The following is a 20842-nucleotide window of genomic DNA, read 5'->3' as shown; positions in this document are numbered from 1 at the left end:
GCTCCGCAACGGGAGAGGCCACAACAGTGAGAGGCCTGCGTACCGCCAAAAAAAAAAAAAAGGGAAATGGGAGGCACATAATAGTCACTAATCCATGGCATTTATGGAAGAAGAAGGATGACTCGGAGGGTATACCCAAGAACCCATGGAGAATGATTCCTAGTCAGTGGAACTGAGTCCTAATCATGGAACTGGCAACATATGTTCAGCTGGATTTCAGAAATGCATGAAGGAGAAATGTCGACAGTTGGGGCCAGAGGACCAATCATGGTGGCTTTAAACGCATCCACAAATCTCTGATAACCCTCCCATGAGAAGGTGGAGTCTGATTCTCCTCTCTTTCTAACAAATAGAATGTGACAGAAGGGACAGCGTTCAACCTCCAAAGCCAAGTCATGAAAATGGACACAACAGCTTTTGTTTGACTCTCTCGGAACATGTGCTTTTGGAGCCCCGACAGTCACCGTGCTGGAGAGACAATGGGTGGAGAAGCTTGGGGAGAAAGATGCCTGCGGCACCAAACGTCAGCTAATCCTACAAACAAAAATATGTTGGAGATAGGAGGAAACGGGTTTATAACGCAATTTATTATACAGGTGAGGAAGGTAGATTCAGCACTTTTAATTTCATGGCCCTTCCTCTTCAATGATGCTTAGTGTAAAGAAAAATCTAATCACTAAAATGAAACAAAATACATCCTTTGACGACAAAGGAAGTCCCATTTATTGGTTAGTAGGAAGCCTCTGCTGAAATGTTTATTTTGTCTTTTAAACCATCTGGCCTTCTGTTGCTTGGTAGAACCATGAATTTTTTAATAGTAAATTTCTGCTGCTGTTCACCCAGAGCATGCTACCTAGAATCTTCCATGTGAGATGGCAAGTTGATACCTGCCATTAAGGTCACCTCTCCTTCCCCAGCTTCTGCACAAATGACCCTTTGTCATTCAGGCCTCGGTTTAAGTGTCAACTCCCTAGAAAAGGCTTTCTTCACCACCAGATATAAGATGGCTAGACTTTATTGCATCACTGGCCACTACATGATATTTTCTTGTTTAATTGTCTATTGTCTGTCTTCCCCAGTTAGAACGTAAGCTCCGTGAGAGCAGAAATGTTTTCTTATTTATTACTGTGACTCTGTTAACTAGAACCGAACTAGAACTGAACATAGTAGATGCTCAGTAATTATTTCTTGAATAAATGAATAAATGTTGATTTTCAGTGCGGGAAGGGGCACCCCAGCTGAGATTCCCTGGAGGACAGAGCCCAAGGCAGAGATTAACTGCTGATGCTTGGGAAGTGCAATCCCAGGGCAGCAAGGATAAGCCAGTGAGGCAGAGAAGGATGGGAAGCCACGCAAAGGACCGTATCACCGTGCCCACTGCAGTTTCCCATGAGCCACCAAGAGACCCAGCCAGGCGTTCAGCAGGAATCTCTCTGTGGCCACATGGGACATCTCTGCACAGGCTCTCCAGGGAATTCCTGCCCCAGAGCACTCCTCCAGGGAGAGGAAAAAAAAAAAAGTCTCTTCCTGGCTAGGTCCTGCCTTTTGGTTCCCATTTGTTGAATTTCACTATGTGGGGAGTCAGCTCCCTCACCTTTCCATGTCATCTGGTGCCTTTTTCGTTTTTAATATTTATTTATTATTTAATTTGTTTGCACTGGGTCTCAGTTGCAGCACGCGGGACCTTTTAGTTGCAGCATGCGGACTCCTTAGTTGCGGCATGCCTGCGGGATTTAGTTCCCTGACCAGGGATCGAACCCGGGGCCCCTGCATTGGGAGTGTGGAGTCTCACTCACTGGACCACCAGGGAAGTCCCTTTTTCTTTTTTTCTTGTTTTTTAATCTGATGCCTTTAAAAGCCACGTGGGACTCCGCATCCCCCATGGTGGCAGGCTGAACAATGGGCCCCAAAGATATCCTCATCCTAACCCCTCCGACCTGTTCAGTTACCTTGTACAGCAAAAAAGACTTGGAAGATTGGATGAAATTGAGGATTTTGAGATTATTCTGGGTTATCCGCGTGGGTCCAATGTAATCACGTGTCATGAGGAGGCAGGAGATCAGATTCAGCAGTAGCAGACGAGAAGGAAGCAAGAGGTCGTAGTGAGGCAAACAAGGGGCCACAAGCCAAGGAATGCCAGCAGCCTCTGGAAGCTGGGAGAGGCGTGGAGTGGATTCTCCCTTGGAGCCCTCAGAAGGAAGCAGCCCAGCCGACGCCTTGATGTAGCCCCGTGAGCCTCATTCCAGATGTCTGCCCTCCAGAACTGTAAGAAAATAAACGTGTGTTGTTTTAAACTACTGAGTTTGCGGTAACTTGTTCTAGCAACGATAGGAAACTAACACACATGCGCTACAGGGGGGGCACTGCCTCTAAGTCTGTGTCAGGAGGATCCAAAGGCCTCAGACACACAGCCCGTCAGCCTCAAGGGGTGGAAAAGTGTGGGCCTGCAGGGTGGCTGTCAGCCATCTCGATGCTGAGAGCCTGGGTGATGGGCAAGGCCAGGGCACCTGAGGAGGTACATGACACAAACACAATACAGGGATAGGTATTTAAAATGACGGCTTATATTAAGACGTTGAGGACAGAGGAAAGATGTACATGCTGATTGCATTCATACTGCACTTTATTATACTTCATTTCCAGTTATGGTGAGGGATAGCTGCCCAGCTCTGTAAAACACCCCTGGGCCTCTCAGAGGGAATCTGATACTGTCCCGTCATCTGTATCTGCATCACACCATCACAAACATACCTTCAAATCTGGTAAAAATCTACTGAGGCAGAAACAATTTTATTTAATGTAGACTTGATATAGAATTTATAGAGAGCATGTGTTAGGGTAACTTTAGCAAACAAACTCCTACATTTTTTTGGGGTTTTTTTGCGGTATGCGGGCCTCTCGCTGTTGTGGCCTCTCCCGTTGCGGAGCACAGGCTCCGGACGCGCAGGCTCAGCGGCCATGGCTCACGGGCCCACCCGCTCCGTGGCATGTGGGATCTTCCCGGACCGGGGCACGAACCCGTGTCCCCTGCATCGGCAGGCGGACTCCCAACCACTGCGCCACCAGGGAAGCCCCGAACTCCTACATTTGGACTAACACTATTAAAGGTGATTTCTTGCTTATGTAACAGTCCAATATGGGCATCATGTTGGGAGGTTCTGCTCCTGTGGTTATTCCGGGGTCCAGGCTGACGCAGGCTATGCCTTCTTCCACATTTACCTTCCAAGGTCACCTTCGGCAGAAACAGATGGCACAGAAGGAGCAGTTGATTGGATAAGGACGTACACCTCTTAACCTACTCAGCCTAGACGTGTTATCACTTCCGCTTATAATCCTCTAGCAAGATCTAGCCACGTAGCATTACTTCTATGCAGGGGATGCCGGGAAATGTAGTTCCAGGTTTTTCAGTAACAACAGTATGTTATATAAGGGGAGACTGAAACTTTGGTGGACAGCTGCCCCTCTGGACAAGAACTATTCATGAAGACTCTTTCCCCCCCGAATATGGAAAACTCTTCCCCCAGCCAAAAAAAGAACACTCAAGGGAATTAACTCAAAATCCGATTAGTTACTGAATCCCCAGGAGCAAGACAGATGGGTAACCAATGAGAGATTGCTCAACTGTACAATGAAAATAAGTCAAGGAGGTATGATCAGAAGGCCAAGAGGCTACCATCCCAATAAAAAGTCATAATCACTTGCCCATCTTCCAGACCTGAGCCAGTGTTTGGACCCAGTTCCACTGACTGAAGAAAAGACTGTGTCCGCAGGAGGCAAGCCACAAGTGTATGTGGTCCTGGGTCTCCTAATCCTTCAGCAAAGGATTTCTTGGGCAACTGAACTCTGAAGGTTACCCAAGTATTTTGATGACTACTGGGCAAGGTCTTTTAGTAGACATTAATACCTAGAGACACTAATCACCATCACTGGCCTCTGATAGAGTACAGGGATATTGGGTCTGGCCTAGAAATGGAGACCTGGCCCAGATCCAACTTACAGTGGGTCCACTGTGTCTGTGGCCCCAGCTGGTGGTCATTTCCCGGGACCCCAAATGCTTGGTAGTTGTACAACTTCACACTGGTTCCTTGGAAGACTGCCAGAGTGCAGAGGGCCAAGGAGAATTCTCTGAAATGAATCCCTCCATGAGCAGGATAGCAAGTCAAAACTGACATGGCGTCTCGGGGAAAATGGCAGAAATCACTGTCATCCCTAAAGAACTAGAGGATTCAGGGTGAGGCCCCCATCATGTGGCCTTTTAATGCACAAGTCTGGACTCTGTGAAAACCAAGTCAACCAAGCATCATCCCAATTGCTGTGCCAGATGTGGTCTCACTGCCAGGTCAGAACAGCTTGGCCTCAGTGCATGTTGTGTGTGATTTAACATTCATTCTTCCTTGAAATCCTGTTTTTTGAACTAATTTCAAGTGAACTGAAATCAGAATATACGACTGTATGTCTGAAGATACACAAGATATTTAGGAAAGGGTTAATTTTTTCAAGGAGAGCTATATAATTAAAACTTAATAAATGACTATGTATAATAATAAGTTATCCATATGGTACTGCTCTCCTTGTTTCTTGAGCATGTCAAGCTGGTTCTAGCTTCAGGATGTTTTCACTCGCTGTTCCCTCCATCCGGCATGCCCCTGCCTCCAGAACTTCACATGACTAGGTGTCTTACTTCATTTAGGTCTCCGCTCAAAAGTCACTTTCCTGACCACCCTGTCCGTTAAAGCCCCCTCTTCTGAGTTAATTCTCTCTCTTTTTACCCTGTTCTGATTTTCTTCACTGCACTTAGCACAGGTTAGATTGTTAGGCTAATGGTCACTTCCTAATGAATTCCATGCTCTCATGTTGTCCCCTCTCATGATGATTCGGGGCTTAGCCATATGATTTGCCTTGGTCATTGGGACATTAGAAAGGGTGACCCAAGCAGAGGCCTGAGAAATGCTTGAACAATAGGAGATTGCCCTCATGGAACCCAACTGCCAAGTGAGGAGCCTGAACTAGCCTGCTGGAGAGGCCACAGGGGGACAACTGAGACATATCAGCTGACAGCCCCAGCCAAACGCTGTGTAGCATCTGCCAACTGATGGCAAAAGCATAAGTGAACCCAACACCATAGCATGGATCTCAGACATGCCGCTCCAGCTGGTCTCTCCCCAGTTGCCAACCCATGGAATCATGAGCAAATGAAAGCTGTTTGAGGCCACCAAGTTTCGGGATGGTTTGTTAGGCAGCAGTAAATTATACCTATCACTATTTGAAATGATATATCTATGTGAAGATTTGCTCATTGCCTGCCAACCCTTCTAAAATTTAAGCTCTATGAGGATAGGAATTTTATCTTGGGTACACTATGGTCCCCCTGTCTGTCTGGCCCATAGAGGCACCCAGAAGACATCTGTTGTTGAATGAATGAACAGTCTCTCGTGGTCTAGCCTCATCTGGTCCTATGGCTTCCAGTAAGATCTCTAAATTGGGCCCATTGGAAAGATCTGTCCCTGTGCATCTGTTCCAATTGACCACACAACATGACCAACTGAAATTCAACATTTTCCAAACTGATGTTATTTTTCTCCTCAAATTTGTCTCCAGCCTTTCTCCTCTATTCCATAATTTAGTAATGGCACAGAAATATAACCAGTCTTTTAAGGGGCTGGGATGATGGTTAATTTTATGTGTCAACTTGGCCAGGCTTTGGTGCCCAGTTGTTTTATCAAATACCTCTAGATGGTGCTGTGAAGTTATTTTTTTAGGGGTGATTCACATTTAAATCAGTAGACTTTGAGCAAAGCAGACTGCCCTGCATAATGTGGGTGGGCCTCATCCAACCAGTTGAAGGCCTTAAGAGAAAAGCCTGAAATGCCCTAAGGAGGACAGAATTCTGTCTCCAGACTGCCTGCAGATTCAAGACTGAACATCAACTCCTGTGGGAATTCCCAGCCTCCCAGACCACCCTGCAGGCTTCGGACTTGCCTGTGTCCACAACTGCATGATCCAATTCCTTAAATCCCCCTCCCCCTTTTCCCCGTACACATACACACACACAGACATTCTGTTGGTTCTGTTTCACTGGAGAACCCTAATACAGGGGTTATCTTGGACCACCTCCTCTCCCTCACTTCCCAATATTCATTCAGTCACCAGAGCCGACTGATGCTGTATACGACATGTCTCCTGCGTCTACCCTTTCTCTGTCTCCACCTCCCCTGTCTTGGTTTAGGCTCTTAGCATCTCTTGCCTGTGCTATTACAAAAGTCCATTAACCAGTCTCTCTCCCTCATCTTCTCCCAATTCACCTGCCACTTCACCACCAGGGTTATCTTTCTAAGATAAGAATCAGATCACGTCACTTACTTCCAAAGCTTCCCCATCACCTACAGGATGCAACTCAAACTCCTCAGTGTAACATGAAATCTCTTGATCAACTAGCTTGATTCCCAGCTCCATCTCTCCTACTCCTCAATAAATACCCCAAATTCTAGCTATATTTAACTACCTGTGGATCCCCAAACATGTCATGATACCTTCACACCTTCATGCTTCTGTATATTTTGTTCCATTTTCTTGGAATGTCTACCAATCTGTTTTGAAAACATTCTGACCTCCTCTTCACATCCTAGCTCAGAGCTACTCTTTGTTCTGAAGCTGTCCCTGGATGCTTGGGCATAATTTTTAGACAGTGATAAAGATCTTTTCATAAATCTTGTTTTATTATATTGGCATTAACGTATGTGTCTGTATTTCTCAAAAGACAAGGGTCTCTTTGATGGCAGGGACTGTGTCTTATTCATAATTAGATCCCTAGTCCTAGTCTTTTGTTTAGCTCATAATAACCACTCAAAACATGTTGAGTCCCTGTTTACGTGTTCGATTTTAAGCCCTTTGAAGGCAGAAACCATGTTGTTGTTTATCTTTGTATCACTCGTGGTACCTCTCATAGGATCTTGTATATAGTTGATGTTCAATATAAGAAGATAGAATTACATAGATAAGCTACAGTTCTCTAGAGAAAGCAGAAATATTTCATTTCCTGTTGCTATGATTCCCATGCTCTGTTGTCACAGTGATTCTAAGTCAAGCAAGAGTTCTTGGAAAAGAGAAATTATCAAAGGTCATAGTCTCAGGCAAAAGGAACTAGAAGAGATCTGTGTTTAAAAAAAAAAAAAAAATATATATATATATATATATATATATATATAAACGTTCTCTATTTCCTATTCTCTCATACAGTCTTCTAAAAAACATCTGTTTGAAAATGTTCAAGCCCACAGGAAAGTTGAAAGAACAGACCAATGAACACCCAGATACCCCTCACATAGATTCACCAGCATCTTGCTGCACCCATTTCCTCTATCTCTCTATTTATATCTCTCTCTCTATATATATACACACACTTCCTTTTTGCTGAAAGCAGATGGCTGCTCTTCTGGCATTTCACACCTAAATGGTGCATATTGCATCACTCAGAAGGAGGATATTCTCTCACACCACCATATCATTATCATGCCTAAGAAAAGCAGTATTGATTCAACAAGATCACCTACTATGCAGTCTGGACTCAAATTACCCTAATTTTCCCTCCAAATGTCCTTGATAACTATTTTTTTGACCCAGAATCCAATCAATTTTCACACGTTGACTTGGCTGTTATATTTCTTTATTCTCCTCAATCTCTTCCTCTGTTTTTTTTGTTGTTAAATTTATTTATTTTATTTTTGGCTGCGTTGGGTCTTCGTCGCTGTGCGTGGGCTTTCTCTACTTGTGGCGAGCGGGGGCTACTCTTCGTTGCAGTGTGTGGGCTTCTCATTGAGGTGGCTTCTCTTGTTGCGGAGCATGGGCTCTAGGCTCACGGGCTTCAGTAGTTGTGGCTCGCGGGCTCAGTAGTTGTGGCTCGCGAGCTCTAGAGTGCAGACTCAGTAGTTGTGGCGCACGGGCTTAGTTGCTCTGCGGCATGTGGGATCTTCCTGGAGCAGGGCTCGAACCTGTGTCCCCTGCATTGGCAGACGGATTCTTAACCATTGCACCACCAGGGAAGTCCCTATTCTTTTTGATCCTTAAAGTTTCCCAGATTTGGTCAGTGGAATCCCTTTCAGGCTGGCTTCTGTGTCCTTTTGATATGAACTATTAAATTGTCTTTGAACTTATCTTTGCTTGCCAGCATGCAACACCTTCCTGACTCAGACCTACTATCAGCCAATTCTCTAAGGAGCCTTGGTTCTTTTTGGTAGAAAATAGTTAGAAACCAACACCTGCTCCCTAAGTGAGCTTATTGCCATGGGGTATTATTGATTCAGGCCCTTCATAGTTACTGATAGCTCCAATTAAAATCCTACAATCCTACCACAACCCTTGATGCTCTGTACTTGGGGCTCTTCTGCAAAGGATGGGCTTCTCACCTGAGGTTGCAGCAAAAGGACACCGAAGGAGAGATTCCCTTGTCAGTCAGCTAGTTGTAGCCCAGGGTGGCTGCCTGCCAGGCTTCTCAGAGTGGGCAAACTTTTGTACAGAGAGGGGAGGATCTCTCACAAGGGAGGGCAATGAACATTACCCAATGAGCATTATCAAAACATCCACCTGGGACCCAATACTTACCTACCTGGGGATTTTTTTAACATAAAATCAGCTTTTGAAGATTTTCTACTTAGGAATAAATTAAGGACAAAGCTGCTTTTGTAGTTTTCTCGAAGCAAATGACATCTTTCCAACTAAAAGCTACTTGACCAATTACCCCTGGAGAAAGGTCCCCCTTATTTCCTCTGAACAGAGTTCTCAGTGGAATGTTGTGGTTAAGCCACCCCTGTGGGGGAGACTACTTTCTGATTCAGCACACTGCAGAGGGTTCTGTGAATTTCTATTAGTACACAAACTTTGGAATCTGTTGCCACTGCAATTTTTTTTTTTTTTTTTTTTGCAGTGCGCGGGCCTCTCACTGTTGTGGCCTCTCCCGTTGCGGAGCACAGGCTCCGGACGCGCAGGCTCAGCGGCCATGGCTCACTGGCCCAGCCGCTCCGCAGCATGTGGGATCCTCCCGGACCGGGGCACGAATCTGTGTCCCCTGCATCGGCAGGCGGGCTCTCAACCACTGCGCCACCAGGGAAGCCCGCCACTGCAATTTTTGCACGTGGTACATCTTCCTGTGAGATACTGGGTGATGATTACAAAATGGCTGGACGTAGTATCCAGATTCCCACAGAGATATCCCCACCCCGGGTCTCGACTAGAGTTATCTCAAGTCATTTCCACAACAGTCTTGAGACTCAGGTATTATTCCTGTTTTAAAAGATGAGGAAACCAAGACTCGGAGAGTCTGTGTTAGAACACAAAGCCAGAGAGCTACTATATTTAACTGATGCTAAAGTGTCGTAGATTTTAAGGCATATTTCATTCCCAGGTATGTTAAAATGTGGGGGGGAAAAGGTGTGTTTTAGGATCAATAAAACATAATGGTTAGTGCCTGGACACTAGGATCTACAATCAAATTCAGATCTTCATGAATTTGAAACCCATGCTCCTTGCGCTTGAGGAAGGATTTCCGGACAAGGGTCGGGCTGAGTTGCAGAGAGAGAAGCTAGGGCTGGAGAAGACGGGAAAAAGTTTAACCGTGTCAGCAAAGCCATGAATGTGAGGGCTTACTTGGAGCGTGGACTCGGTGAAGAGTTCATCTGACTGGTGGAGAGTTCATCTGACGATAGTCAAGTGTCCAGATTCGCGAGCAGCTAATCTGCCTGAAAAGAAATACGACTTTTAGAGATGACCCAGGACTTTAGAAGGTGGCTTGTGATTTTGATTTAGCGGTTCTAGGTGACTGGACATTGTTGGAAGCATTTGGGTGGGTGTCCCATGTTGAGAGCTGTGTTTTAGAGGAGACGTGTACGGTGTGGATCGGAAGAGACGGAAGCACGGGGCTACTGCAATTTAGACAGGCAGCGAGTGATGAAGCTTGGACAGGGAAGATGGCTCTATTTTGAGAAGAAGCGTTCTTAGCGGCTAGTGACAGATGAGAGACGGATGGGGAGCCTGTATAATTTATCATCCAAACCCGACACCTTTGAGAAAGAAAACGAAGTACTATTAATAACCACGCCAGGGCCTTCCCTGGTGGCGCAGTGGTTAAGAATCCGCCTGCCAGTGCAGGGGACATGGGTTCGAGCCCTGGTCCGGGAAGATCCCACATGCCGCGGAGCACGGCGAGCCACAACTACTGAAGCCCACGTGCCTAGAGCCCGTGCTCCACAACAAGAGAAGCCACCGCAACGAGAAGCCCGCGCACTGCAATGAAGAGTAGCCCCTGCTCATCGCAACTAGAGAAAGCCCGCGCGCAGCAACGAAGACCCAACGCAGCCCAAAATAAATAAATAAATTTATTTTAAAAAAATAACCATGCCAGACAATAGGCATAAGCCAGGACTGTCGTGGGCGACCCTGACATATGGTCGCTCCACACAGAGAAAGGAGTGACCAGAATCAAAACTCACTCCGGTATTTCTTGCCCTGGGGACTGGGTGACTGTGGTTTCCTGGGCAGTTGTTAAAGCTCCTTCTTGTGCCAGGGTGGTGGCTGTCTTTGTGATCCCCCCTGTCTTCCCCAACAGGGCTTGTGAGGAATCAGACAGCCCCACACGGGATGGGTTAAGAAACAAGCTTAACTCATAGGAACAGGGACCCACTGGGGTAGACATTCCCGAAGGAGTCTCTTCCCTCCAACTCTGTCACCTCCCTTCCTTATAGGGCAAGAGCAAGAACTGCCTCATCAGTGGGAGAAAAAACGGTCTATAGGTTCACTGGATGCCAGCGGTTGGCAGAGTTTGGGAAATCCAGCGGCCCAGCACCTGGGGAGCTTGAGGCCACTGAGCCTGTGGGGACCCTGAGTTCATAGGCATCTTCTCCCTGGAGAAAGGAGAAAGGCCTTCGGTCCCAGCCACCCAGAGGAAGCTCCCAAGGCTGTTTTGGGGGGCCTGGTTTAGGGCAGAGGCGGGACAGGAGAGCGCAGTGGGGTAGACAGAAATCAATTTACAATAAATTGGCCTCCAAGCAAATGTACCATACTGTGAACTGTATTAAATACAATCTCCAAACTCCTTTGACGGCTCAGGAGTCCCGTAAAGCTTAAGTGTGCCCGTGAACAGCCCTGGCTGTGCCCGTTTATGCACGGGTCTAAGAGGATGCATGTGACACAGCCTGACTGCATGATCTCAACAGGGCCCGGGCCGCTATCCCAGCCTAAAAAGTCACCAGGTTTTGTGCCTGATTTCTAATGAACTAAAATTAGTCACAGGTGACAAGCCAAATACAGGCTCTGAAGGGATGTCTGTGGGATGTAACGCAGCGATTCCAGTACATTCCATGAGTCTAATTTTAGCTTAGAGAATACCCCTGAGACTGAAGGCCTGATTTGGAGACCTGCATTTAGAGACGAGCACATCGCGGTTTTGCTTTGATGATGGACATCAAGCTGGGGCCTCAGGAGACTGGAATTTTGAGTCTATCCCTTCTCTCGGTAAAAACAAAGACACGACGATAAAAAAGAAAATCCACCAATTTCAGGAATCCTCCGCCACTCACAGAATTGTGTCTGAACTGACACTCAAAACTCCCTCTGTCTGTTTGTCCGGAAGTCTCATCACATCCTCTGAGCCCCACAGTCCATCTGATCTGGCGTCTGAACTCACCGCGGCCAGCCTGCCCTCTGGCAAGTTTTTGTACAGGCCACTCCCTCCACCTGGATCCTGTCCAGGATCCCCTGTGCCCACCTGCCTAACCAGCCTTTCTGAAGATGTCCCAAACTTGTTCCTCATCTTCCCCCCTCTCCTAGCGAGGGACAAGGAAAGAGTCTCTTCCAGCGTCTCTGCCGGGCTCTATGGAATCCATTGCCCCAGATACTTTCCTGAAACACAGACCAGGCCACTTTACTCTCCTGCTGAAGGCCCACCTAAGGCCCCAAAGCTCACACCCCTTAGCAGCCCATCGGGGGAGACAGTTGACTTCCGCACCAGCCCGCCAGAATCCTAAGAGTTTATACAGAGGCCTTAACGGGGTTCAGTTACATTGACCGTCCAAACGGTCTCAACACCACACTGCTCTCTCATGGCTGCATCCTTGGAACAGCTCCGGCTGTGGGAACGGTGGGCAGAACGTATCTTCCGAGGCAGGGGAGGGAGTGAGGCGCCTCCAATTGCCAGGGTCCAGCTTGAGGCTCAGATGGCGGTCACGTCCTCTCGGTGACCTCCTCCAACAGGACCGGAACGGTGGACCCGTCTGCTGAGTTGAGTGTAACCGCTAGGCAGGTGGGAAGGGCTCGGAAGTCAATGTTCTGAAATCATCCTTGCTGATCACATGTGTGTGTGTTGACGTGTGTGCCTGTGGGCAGATAAATGGTACCTTTTCGGGACATACTCTTGTAGCGTGACCTCAGGTTCCTTAAATTAACCTTCCTGAAGACTTGACAAAGCTCTTTTGTATATTATTAGGGAATAATACGTAAAACTCAGTACCCCAACTGGGTGTGGTTGGCCACCATCTTGCGGTTCATTTCTGGTTAGCACCTCCCTTACAGAATACTTATCAAACACAGATTATTCTGGGTTGGATATTCCAATTCTAATAAGCGCAACAGTCAACCCAAAACAGAAATAGCTAATTCCTTTTGTGAGCTGGGCCTTGGAAACCAGGCACACTCTTCCTTTCCAACCCCTCTGTTGTTGCGTGATGTTCCTATTTCTCTCTGCTTAGACTATTAGGTTCTCCTGACTCAGTGGCAAAAAAATTAGGGAAAGTTAGGAATACAGACTAGAGGATATGGTAAGAATAGGAGGGTAGAATTGCTTTAACAAAATTATCAATACAGACTAGAGGATATGGTAAGAATAGGAGGGTAGAATTGCTTTAACAAAATTATCAGCACACAAAAATCTATCTGCAGGACTAATATAATACAACATCGATGCACGGGCTCCTTCATTTAAGGACCTCCTGTAGGAGTCTAATATGAAACATTTTAGGGAAAAAAAGAAACCAATATTGGGGCATTTCCCTCTCATTCAAGGCTTAGCTTGGTGTTGCCAATGTGACCTCCTAGAGTGGGAATTAATTATTCATTGTTTTTCTCTCCTATTACAAGCTTTCTAGCTACTTTTGGAAGAGAAAAGCGAGTGGCCTCTTTTAAGAGTTCCTGTGTATATTTTGGTTTTCTTTGCCTGAGCTGTTATTTTCTGAACTGTCGCTTAGATTCAAGGGCTACAACTATTTTTCTCTCTCTCTCTCTCCTTTTTTTTTCCCCTCTGACACATACCCATTTTCCTTGTTTTCCTCGGATCTATATTTTCAAGTCGTCTAGCTCATTAGTGTTAATCACTCTGTTCCCAGGACACAGAGATGCAAATTCAGAAGAGAATCTTAAACGGTAAGGTTACCCACAGGGGTTTTAAACGTGACATGTTGTTGAAACGAGGAGACAAGGTTTATTTTAAGCATCATTAGCATTATTTTTATGTAGTCTTAGCACTGAATACATTATTCACACATCACAAAGATAAGTAGACAAAAAAAAAAACCACACAGTAGCACCCATTTATATGTCTAGGCCAGTGTCTACTCCTGTGACATTATCTGCTGGTAGATTAGAGGTCAGAGGTGAAAAAGACAGATTAGAGCAATCAGTCCAGTTTTTTTGTGCAAAACAGTGTTGGGGAACATTTTACTTTAAGAGAAAAGGAAAAGATTTCACAGAGCGGTGAGTAGGGAGCTTATCATTAAATGGAGAGAAGTGCTGCAAACCACATGTAGCAACTGAAGTTGAGCTTTTATGTGCCTTGGTTGTCAACAGCTTTCACTATCTCAACCTATCCTGACAATAATTAGAATTCCGGGGAGAAGGAGGAATGTGTCGGATATGGCAGACATGTTTCTGAAATCATATCATGCTGTTTTGGACAATGGGGATATCGGGTTCCTCACCTCCTCTGCCCTGCAATTCTTCCCTCCAGCTGTGGAGTCTAGGGACGAATCTCCGAATATTCGCAACCCCTGGGCTGTATCCGGTGCTAAGCAAAGGCCAGGTGACACAATAAAGCATCCTTTATCTTTCAAAAGGTCCTGCACTAGGACCAAGAGAGGGGGCAATACCCGGGGAAGGATGGTCTTTCTTTTGTGGAAAAAAAATACCGGGATTGTTTCCACATTGAAGTTTTATGCCTCCCTGGCCACTCTCTACCGGGTTGTCGCGATTCTTTTCAAAGACAAGTCAGAAACGTGAGATTCTGCGTTGCCGGCAGGTCAAAAACCAAACTTCCTTCCACTAGTGGATCAGTCGAGGCCTTGGTGACCTCCTGCAAATATACATAAGGAACCGTACCTCCACCTGCAAGTCCATAACTTCACTCGTGTTGATTTCCCGAAAGAAATGACTGCCTCCCCTTCCCAACCTCCACTTTACTTCCTTACCATTCAGGGCAGATGCCGTCTATTCCAAAAAGCCCCTTGAAACCTGACTCCTCCACCCTGTCCCTAATTTTGGATGCACGACTTAAGTAAGGACTCTTAGCCCTGAGTGATTATTTCTGTCACAGCAGTTATCACGATTGTCACCGGCCTGTCCTAGGACTGTGAACTTCCTATGCGTGGAAGCCATATCCACAGAGCTGAGCAATATGTTGGGCACATAGTAGGTGCTCAGTAAACCTCTGAGTGAACTAGGAATACACCCTCTTGAGGTATATCCTACATACAGGAAAGTGCACACATCTGCAATGTACTGAATTGCTACATATGTGTACACAGAGGTATAAACATATATAATGACCCCAGAGGAACACTATAGAACCTTCTCCAGAGGCTCCCTGGAAACCACAGGCTTTAATTGCTCTGGGAATGAGCCCCATCCATCCTGTGAAAGAAGGTTGGTTGCCAGTAGTGAACTCCAAGAGGATGTAGGATGCTCTGATTCATCACAGGTAGAATGCTCTGGATGGGGAAGCGACATTTTATTCCAGAGAAAAGTGACAACGGGGATTAAAGAACAGAACCTTTAAAAAAATGCAAATAGTGAAAAGGGAGCATAAACATTTACCTTTCTTCCCTTCCCCCCCGCACCCCGACACTCACCCGGAAGCACAAGAACCAGTGAGGCCCCGGAAGGAAGGTCTCAGGACTCTGTCACGCCCTCACAGCGCCTTACCCGTCCTGATACCTGTGGTGACCAGAGGGACTCTGAACGACCGAAATCAAGGCTGCCCAAACCTGTGTGACACACGCAAGGGGTCCTGCTTCTAAGCTCCCCGCTCACCTGTGCCTCGCACGGACCAGCGTGCGTTCTTGAGCCAGATGACGCTGCCCGCAAAGTCGGAGAGGAAGCCCCCAGACCCCTTCCCCATCACTGCGGCCGCTCGTGAACTGACCCAAAATGTTTTTGTTTTTGTTTTCCTTCCTTTCTCAATCCAACCTTTATATCATCACGTTATTCGCAGAGTACTGAAGACCTATGCTATGGGTGTGCAATCTCTCCCAGCAAGGGCACTGGGCCTGCGACGGGGGCGGGGGGCGTCGGGTCGCTGGCGGCGGAAATGCGCTGCCAGGGGGAGGGGTGCCCGTCACGCCCGGTAAGGCTGCGGGCTGGGCGATCGGTGGCTTGAGAAAGTGAGGATTCCAGTTGATTCCGCCCGTGGCCCTGACTCCCTTTTAGATAAATGGCCGGGCGGCGGTGCTCTACTGCGCCGTCCCCCGCAGCTGGAAGGGAAAAGGCGGTCACGCTCCCTCGGTCCCGGGCGGGGTCCCCGCTACCCCCGGGACGCCACCCCGCTCGCACGCCGGGGCGGCTGCGTGAGGCCGCCCGACCCCGCCCAGCCCCGCGCGAACTGGGCCGCACCCACTTCCCCCGGGAGGCGGCCCGCCGCGGCAGGGGCTGACGTCACAAGGCACCCAGCCGCCGGCGCCCCGCGGTGCGCGCCCAGCGCCGGGACCCGCCGCCCTCTCGGCGCGACACCTAGGCGCGCCCGCGCGCGTGCCCGTGCCAGTCCCCGCCCGCCAGCGCCGCCGAAGATGGCGAGCCCGGCGCCCCCGGAGCCCGCCGAGCAGGGATGCCCGGGTCCCGCAGCCGCCGAGCAGGCGCCGCCGCCGCCGCCGCCGCCGCCCCCGCCCCCCCGGGCTCCCCGCGAGGAGCAGGAGGGGGAAGCGCTGGAGGAAGGGGCGGCGGCGGGCGCGGGGCGGCAGGTGGAGGAGGCCGCCGGCGGGGTGGCCGCCGCGGTGACCTGGCTGCTGGGGGAGCCCGTGCTGTGGCTGGGCTGCCGCGCCGACGAGCTCCTGAGCTGGAAGAGGCCGCTGCGCAGCCTGCTCGCCTTCGTCGGGGCCAACCTGCTGTTCTGGTGAGAGCTCGGGGTGGGTGGGGACGCCGGGGAGGGCAGGTGACCTTGGGGCGCTCGGGGGCCGGCGGAGGGCGCGCCCAGGGCCGGGGTGGGGGGGAGATGCACGCCGGACCCCGCGGAGGAAGGTGTCAGTCCTGGCCCACTTTCTCGGCCACCTTTCTCGAACAGGTAGACACACTTCAACTTTCCTCCAGACCCACCTCCCTGTAAACAGTTGTCATTCTCCGTGTGTGTATGCAGCCTCGTGGGAGAGGTGGTGGGCTGACCCCACGCACCTGGACCGACAGGTGTGCCCAGAGTGCACTTGGTCTTCGCTTTCTGAAACTCTCAGGTCTTGACCTGCTCGCCCAAAGCCTGCCAGACCACAGACACTTGAACTTGCATTCGTTCTTGCACCCAGAGCGGGCCTATCTGGACCAGCTTAGGTGCACGCTGAAGACTGAGCCTGTGTCCATCAGCCACCTGAGATGGGCACTGAATGATTTGTTTTTCCGTTCCCTGGAGGGTTGGGTTTACTGTCTTTACTCCCTGATGAGAAAACGGGCGGCAAACAGGTGGATTAGGTACATCACCGTGCCCCGCAGGTGTGCCGTGTGGAAAACAGCCGTGTTTTTAGCTGAAGAACAGAGAGAATACACAGGAATGTTGTGTGAGAAGCCCCTGATCAACAGGTTTGTCTCTTCAAAAACCACCCTTCACCCCTAAAGACGGGGGAAGTGTGTGGCTCCTTCACTGAAGGTCGTGCCCTGTTATCTGTTACCAGTCTGATGGAGGGTGGAGAAAAACCTTCTTTGTCTGCAACTGTGTCCTCATGACAAGCATGACCCACACACTGCAGAATAAGCAGAGCTTCAGCAGTGGATACTTGTTACAGGACATAGATTTCTTAAGCTTAAAGTGAGAAAATAAATGACCGAAACATACACAGCCTGCTACTTTCTAGGTTAGCTCCTTTAACCTGAAGGTTTTTCTGCAGATCTGTGCTAGTCCTGGTTTTTCTCCTGAAATGAGCTGTTTCTTTCTTTTTTTTTTTTTAAAATTATTTATTATTTTGGCTGTGTTGGGTCTTTGTTGCTGCACGCGGGCTTTCTCCAGCTGCAGTGAGCGGGGGCTACTCTTCGATGTGGTGCAAGGGCTTCTCATTGTGGTGGCTTCTCGTGTTGTGGAGCACGGGCTTTAGGCGCGTGGGCTTCAGTAGTTGTGGTGCGTGGGCTCAGTAGTTGTGGCTCATGGGCCCTAGAGTGCAGGCTCAGTAGTTGTGGCTCACGGGCTTAGTTGCTCCGTGGCATGTGGGATCTTCCTGGACCAGGGCTCGAGCCCGTGTCCCCTGCATTGGCAGGTGGATTCTTAACCACTGTGCCACCAGGGAAGCCCGAGCTGTTTCTTATTAGACCCCCGAACGTGAATTAACTGCACTTTGGGTCTCTTAGCTATCAGTGTTTCTAGAGTTTATTCCATAGTTCTGCAACCTGTTATGAAGTTACAGTGGGCACTCAGAAGAAGGACAATATAGTGTCTGATGCTATATTGGGCAATAGTCCTATAGTCTTAGGGCTGGGTCTCCCTCATTTTACCAATGAGGTAAAATTCTCTTTCATAATTTAAAATTTTATTTATTAAAAAAAATAGCCAGTAGCCTCCAAGTTCAAAAGTTTAAAGGTACAAAAGGTTAAACACTCTGTAAATCTTTTTCCCATGCCTGTCTCTGGCTATCCACTTTCCTACCAGAAGCAACCGATGTTACAAGTTTCCTGTGTATCTTTCCAGATAGTGCATATTTCAGCAAATGCAAAATATTCTACGCAAATTGTGGAATACTATCTGGACTATTTTTCTTCTTAGTGTACTTTGGCGATCACTTCCTTGTTCTTTTCCAGCTGCACAGAATTCCACTGTATGGATGTCACGGATTAACCTGTCTCCTACTGATGGACTAAGATTGTTTCCAACTTTTGCTATGACAGCATTATAGCTAATGGTCTAAACATGCATTATTTTGCATATAAGCAAGTATTGCTGTAGGATGAATTGCCAGAAGTGGAATTGTTGCGTCAGAGGGGGATGTGCACTTGTAGTTGTTTTTTTTTTTCTTGCGGTACGTGGGCCTCTCACTGTTGTGGCCTCTCCCGCTGCGGAGCACAGGCTCCGGACGCGCAGGCTCAGCGGCCATGGCTCACGGGCCCAGCCGCTCCGCGGCATGTGGGATCTTCCCGGACCAGGGCATGAACCTGTGTCCCCTGCATCGGCAGGCGGACTCTCAACCACTGCGCCACCAGGGAAGCCCTTGGCACTTTTCTTGATGTTACTTTTGGGGAAATGAACTTCTTAAATGCATATTTTTGATTGTTTAGTACCTGGTACCAGCACTAGCGTTTAGGATTTTGAGCCTGGGTTCAAAAGCTCTAACATTTATTACCTGCCCATTATCTGCAAGATTTTAGTGCTGTGCACTGAGAGCACAAAAGCTGAGACTTGGCCATAACAAATGGGTATAACTCAAGGCTGAATGGAGCGAGTGTGGTAAAGAGTCAGAGAAGGGATCATTCATTTTGATACAGTTTTTTTGGGGGAGGTGGCATCCTGGCTAGAAGGGACTGTGGGGTCTTCATAAGGAGATCATGCTCGAGTCAGATTTGGATGGACAGGAATGATTTGGGTAGATCTAGTATATGGTTGATAGCATTCCAGTCCTAAGGAATTGTACTTAATGTTTCAACCAATATATTTGACTGATGCAATGCCACATGAGTTGGTGGGGAAAAGTAGGGGAGATGAGAGTGGCTGGGTGTTTTGGAGACGCATCCAGGGGCAGTGGTTGCCTCGAGTGTCATACTTTGTTTTTGGACCAGTTTTTTCTATAGGCAATGGGGACCCAAAAATGCCTTGTAAAAGTGCCCATGAATATTTTAATGGGCAAATAAGTTGTGGTACATTTATTCCTACCATAAAATAACATATAGAACAATGAAAATAACCTACAGCTATAGGCAACAACACAGATGAATTTTACAAACGTAATTTTGGGCAAAAAAAAAAAAGCACACAATATGTACAGAATGATTTGGTTTTTTGAAAACTATGCAAAACTAAACAGTGCTGATCAGAGATATGTTGATAGAAGACATTCTTATCTGCAAAATCAAGAGAGTGGTTGTCCCTGGGAGGAGGGAGAAGGTTTGATGACAGAGGGCACGTGGAAGGTTTTGGAGTACAGGCAGTGTTCTGTTTTTTGACTTCAGTGGTGGAAGTTACCTGGTGTTCAAGTTATAATTATTTTAAAACTATGAGTGTGTGTGTGCATTCTTATCTTTGATATATTTTTTGAAAAATACTAAATAACGCTTAAAAAAATTGGTATTCACTCAGAGCTCAGAGGAGTTTGATAAAATACAGACCGTGTAGCACCTGTCTCAAGGAGCAGGGTTTCCACAACCTGAAATAGATCGCCCAACAGTCTAATAGTCATAGGGTTGGGTCTCTCATTTTACCAATGAGGGACATGTTTGTGAATTCTTTTTCTTAATTTAAAATTTTATTTATTAAAGAATGGTCAATACAGCCTCACAGTTCAAAAGTTTAAAAGTATAAAATGGTAAACAGTTGGAAAGGCTCTTTCTGACACCTGTCACTGGCTACCTGTCTCCTTCCAGGGGCAACCAGTGACACCAGTTTTAAGCACACCATCAAATAGAATGAACCCAGTGAAACAGAAAATACCCATCTGGTTTTGTTTTTAAAGAATTAGCTGCTTGCGGTATACTGTCAATAAAACGCACACACTCTAAGTGAACAGTCAAATGTAAACGCCCATGGAACCACAATGACAATCAAGTTCTAGAACATTCTGTCACTCCTAAAGATTACTTTGGCTTCCTTTCCCACCTGTAGGCACCCCGGGGATTGATCTGTTTTCTGTTACTATAGGTTAGATTTGTCTTTGCTGAAGTTTCATATAAATGATACCTTACAATATGATGTGTTTGTGCCTGGCTTTGCTTACCCAGCATAAGGCTTTGAGATTCATCCCTGTTGTGTATGTCAGTTGTTCGTTTCTCGTCACGGTTGACTAGGCTGCCAAGTTGGGGATATACCTCTATTTGTCCATCCATTTGCTAGTCGATATTCTTTGGGGTCGTTTTCACGGTTGGCTATTACGAGTAAAGCTGTTGAAAAAATTCAGGCACAAATATTTGTGTGAAATGTCTGGTTTTGGTGAGAGGAGTGTGGCAAGCTCTGGCCATGCTTTATATGGCCACATGGCAGTTGCCTTGGGTAGCAAGGGCTGGAGGATTATGTCTCTCTTCTTGCTGTCATTGCTGGTCACGATACTGAAACCGAATGCCACACAATGCAGCCTGGAAAGCTGCTCGGATGTGATTTAGTCTTGAACCCGCCGTTGGAGACCATGCGTGCAGAGAAATCTATGCTGGGCCTCTTTCCTCAGAGCATCTGGCACTACCTGATGACATTACCCTCCACTTG

The 20842-nt window shown here is 47.6% G+C and overlaps 1 protein-coding gene across 1 annotated transcript in view; it reads left to right on the top strand.

The window, feature by feature from the left end:
- The first annotated feature begins 15577 nt into the window (after positions 1–15577).
- The window catches only part of RETREG1 (reticulophagy regulator 1), a 122986-nt gene continuing 117721 nt past the window's right edge, over positions 15578–20842 (top strand). The window contains exon 1 of the mRNA XM_079916361.1: positions 15578–16360. Within this exon, the coding sequence (XP_079772487.1) occupies positions 16038–16360 (323 nt within the window). The 5' untranslated portion in view covers positions 15578–16037. The remainder of the gene's footprint in view (positions 16361–20842) is intronic.

Source organism: Stenella coeruleoalba (assembly GCF_951394435.1).
Source record: "Stenella coeruleoalba genome assembly, chromosome: 3".
NCBI lineage: Eukaryota > Metazoa > Chordata > Mammalia > Artiodactyla > Delphinidae > Stenella > Stenella coeruleoalba.
This window is presented reverse-complemented; position numbering and strand designations above follow the sequence as displayed.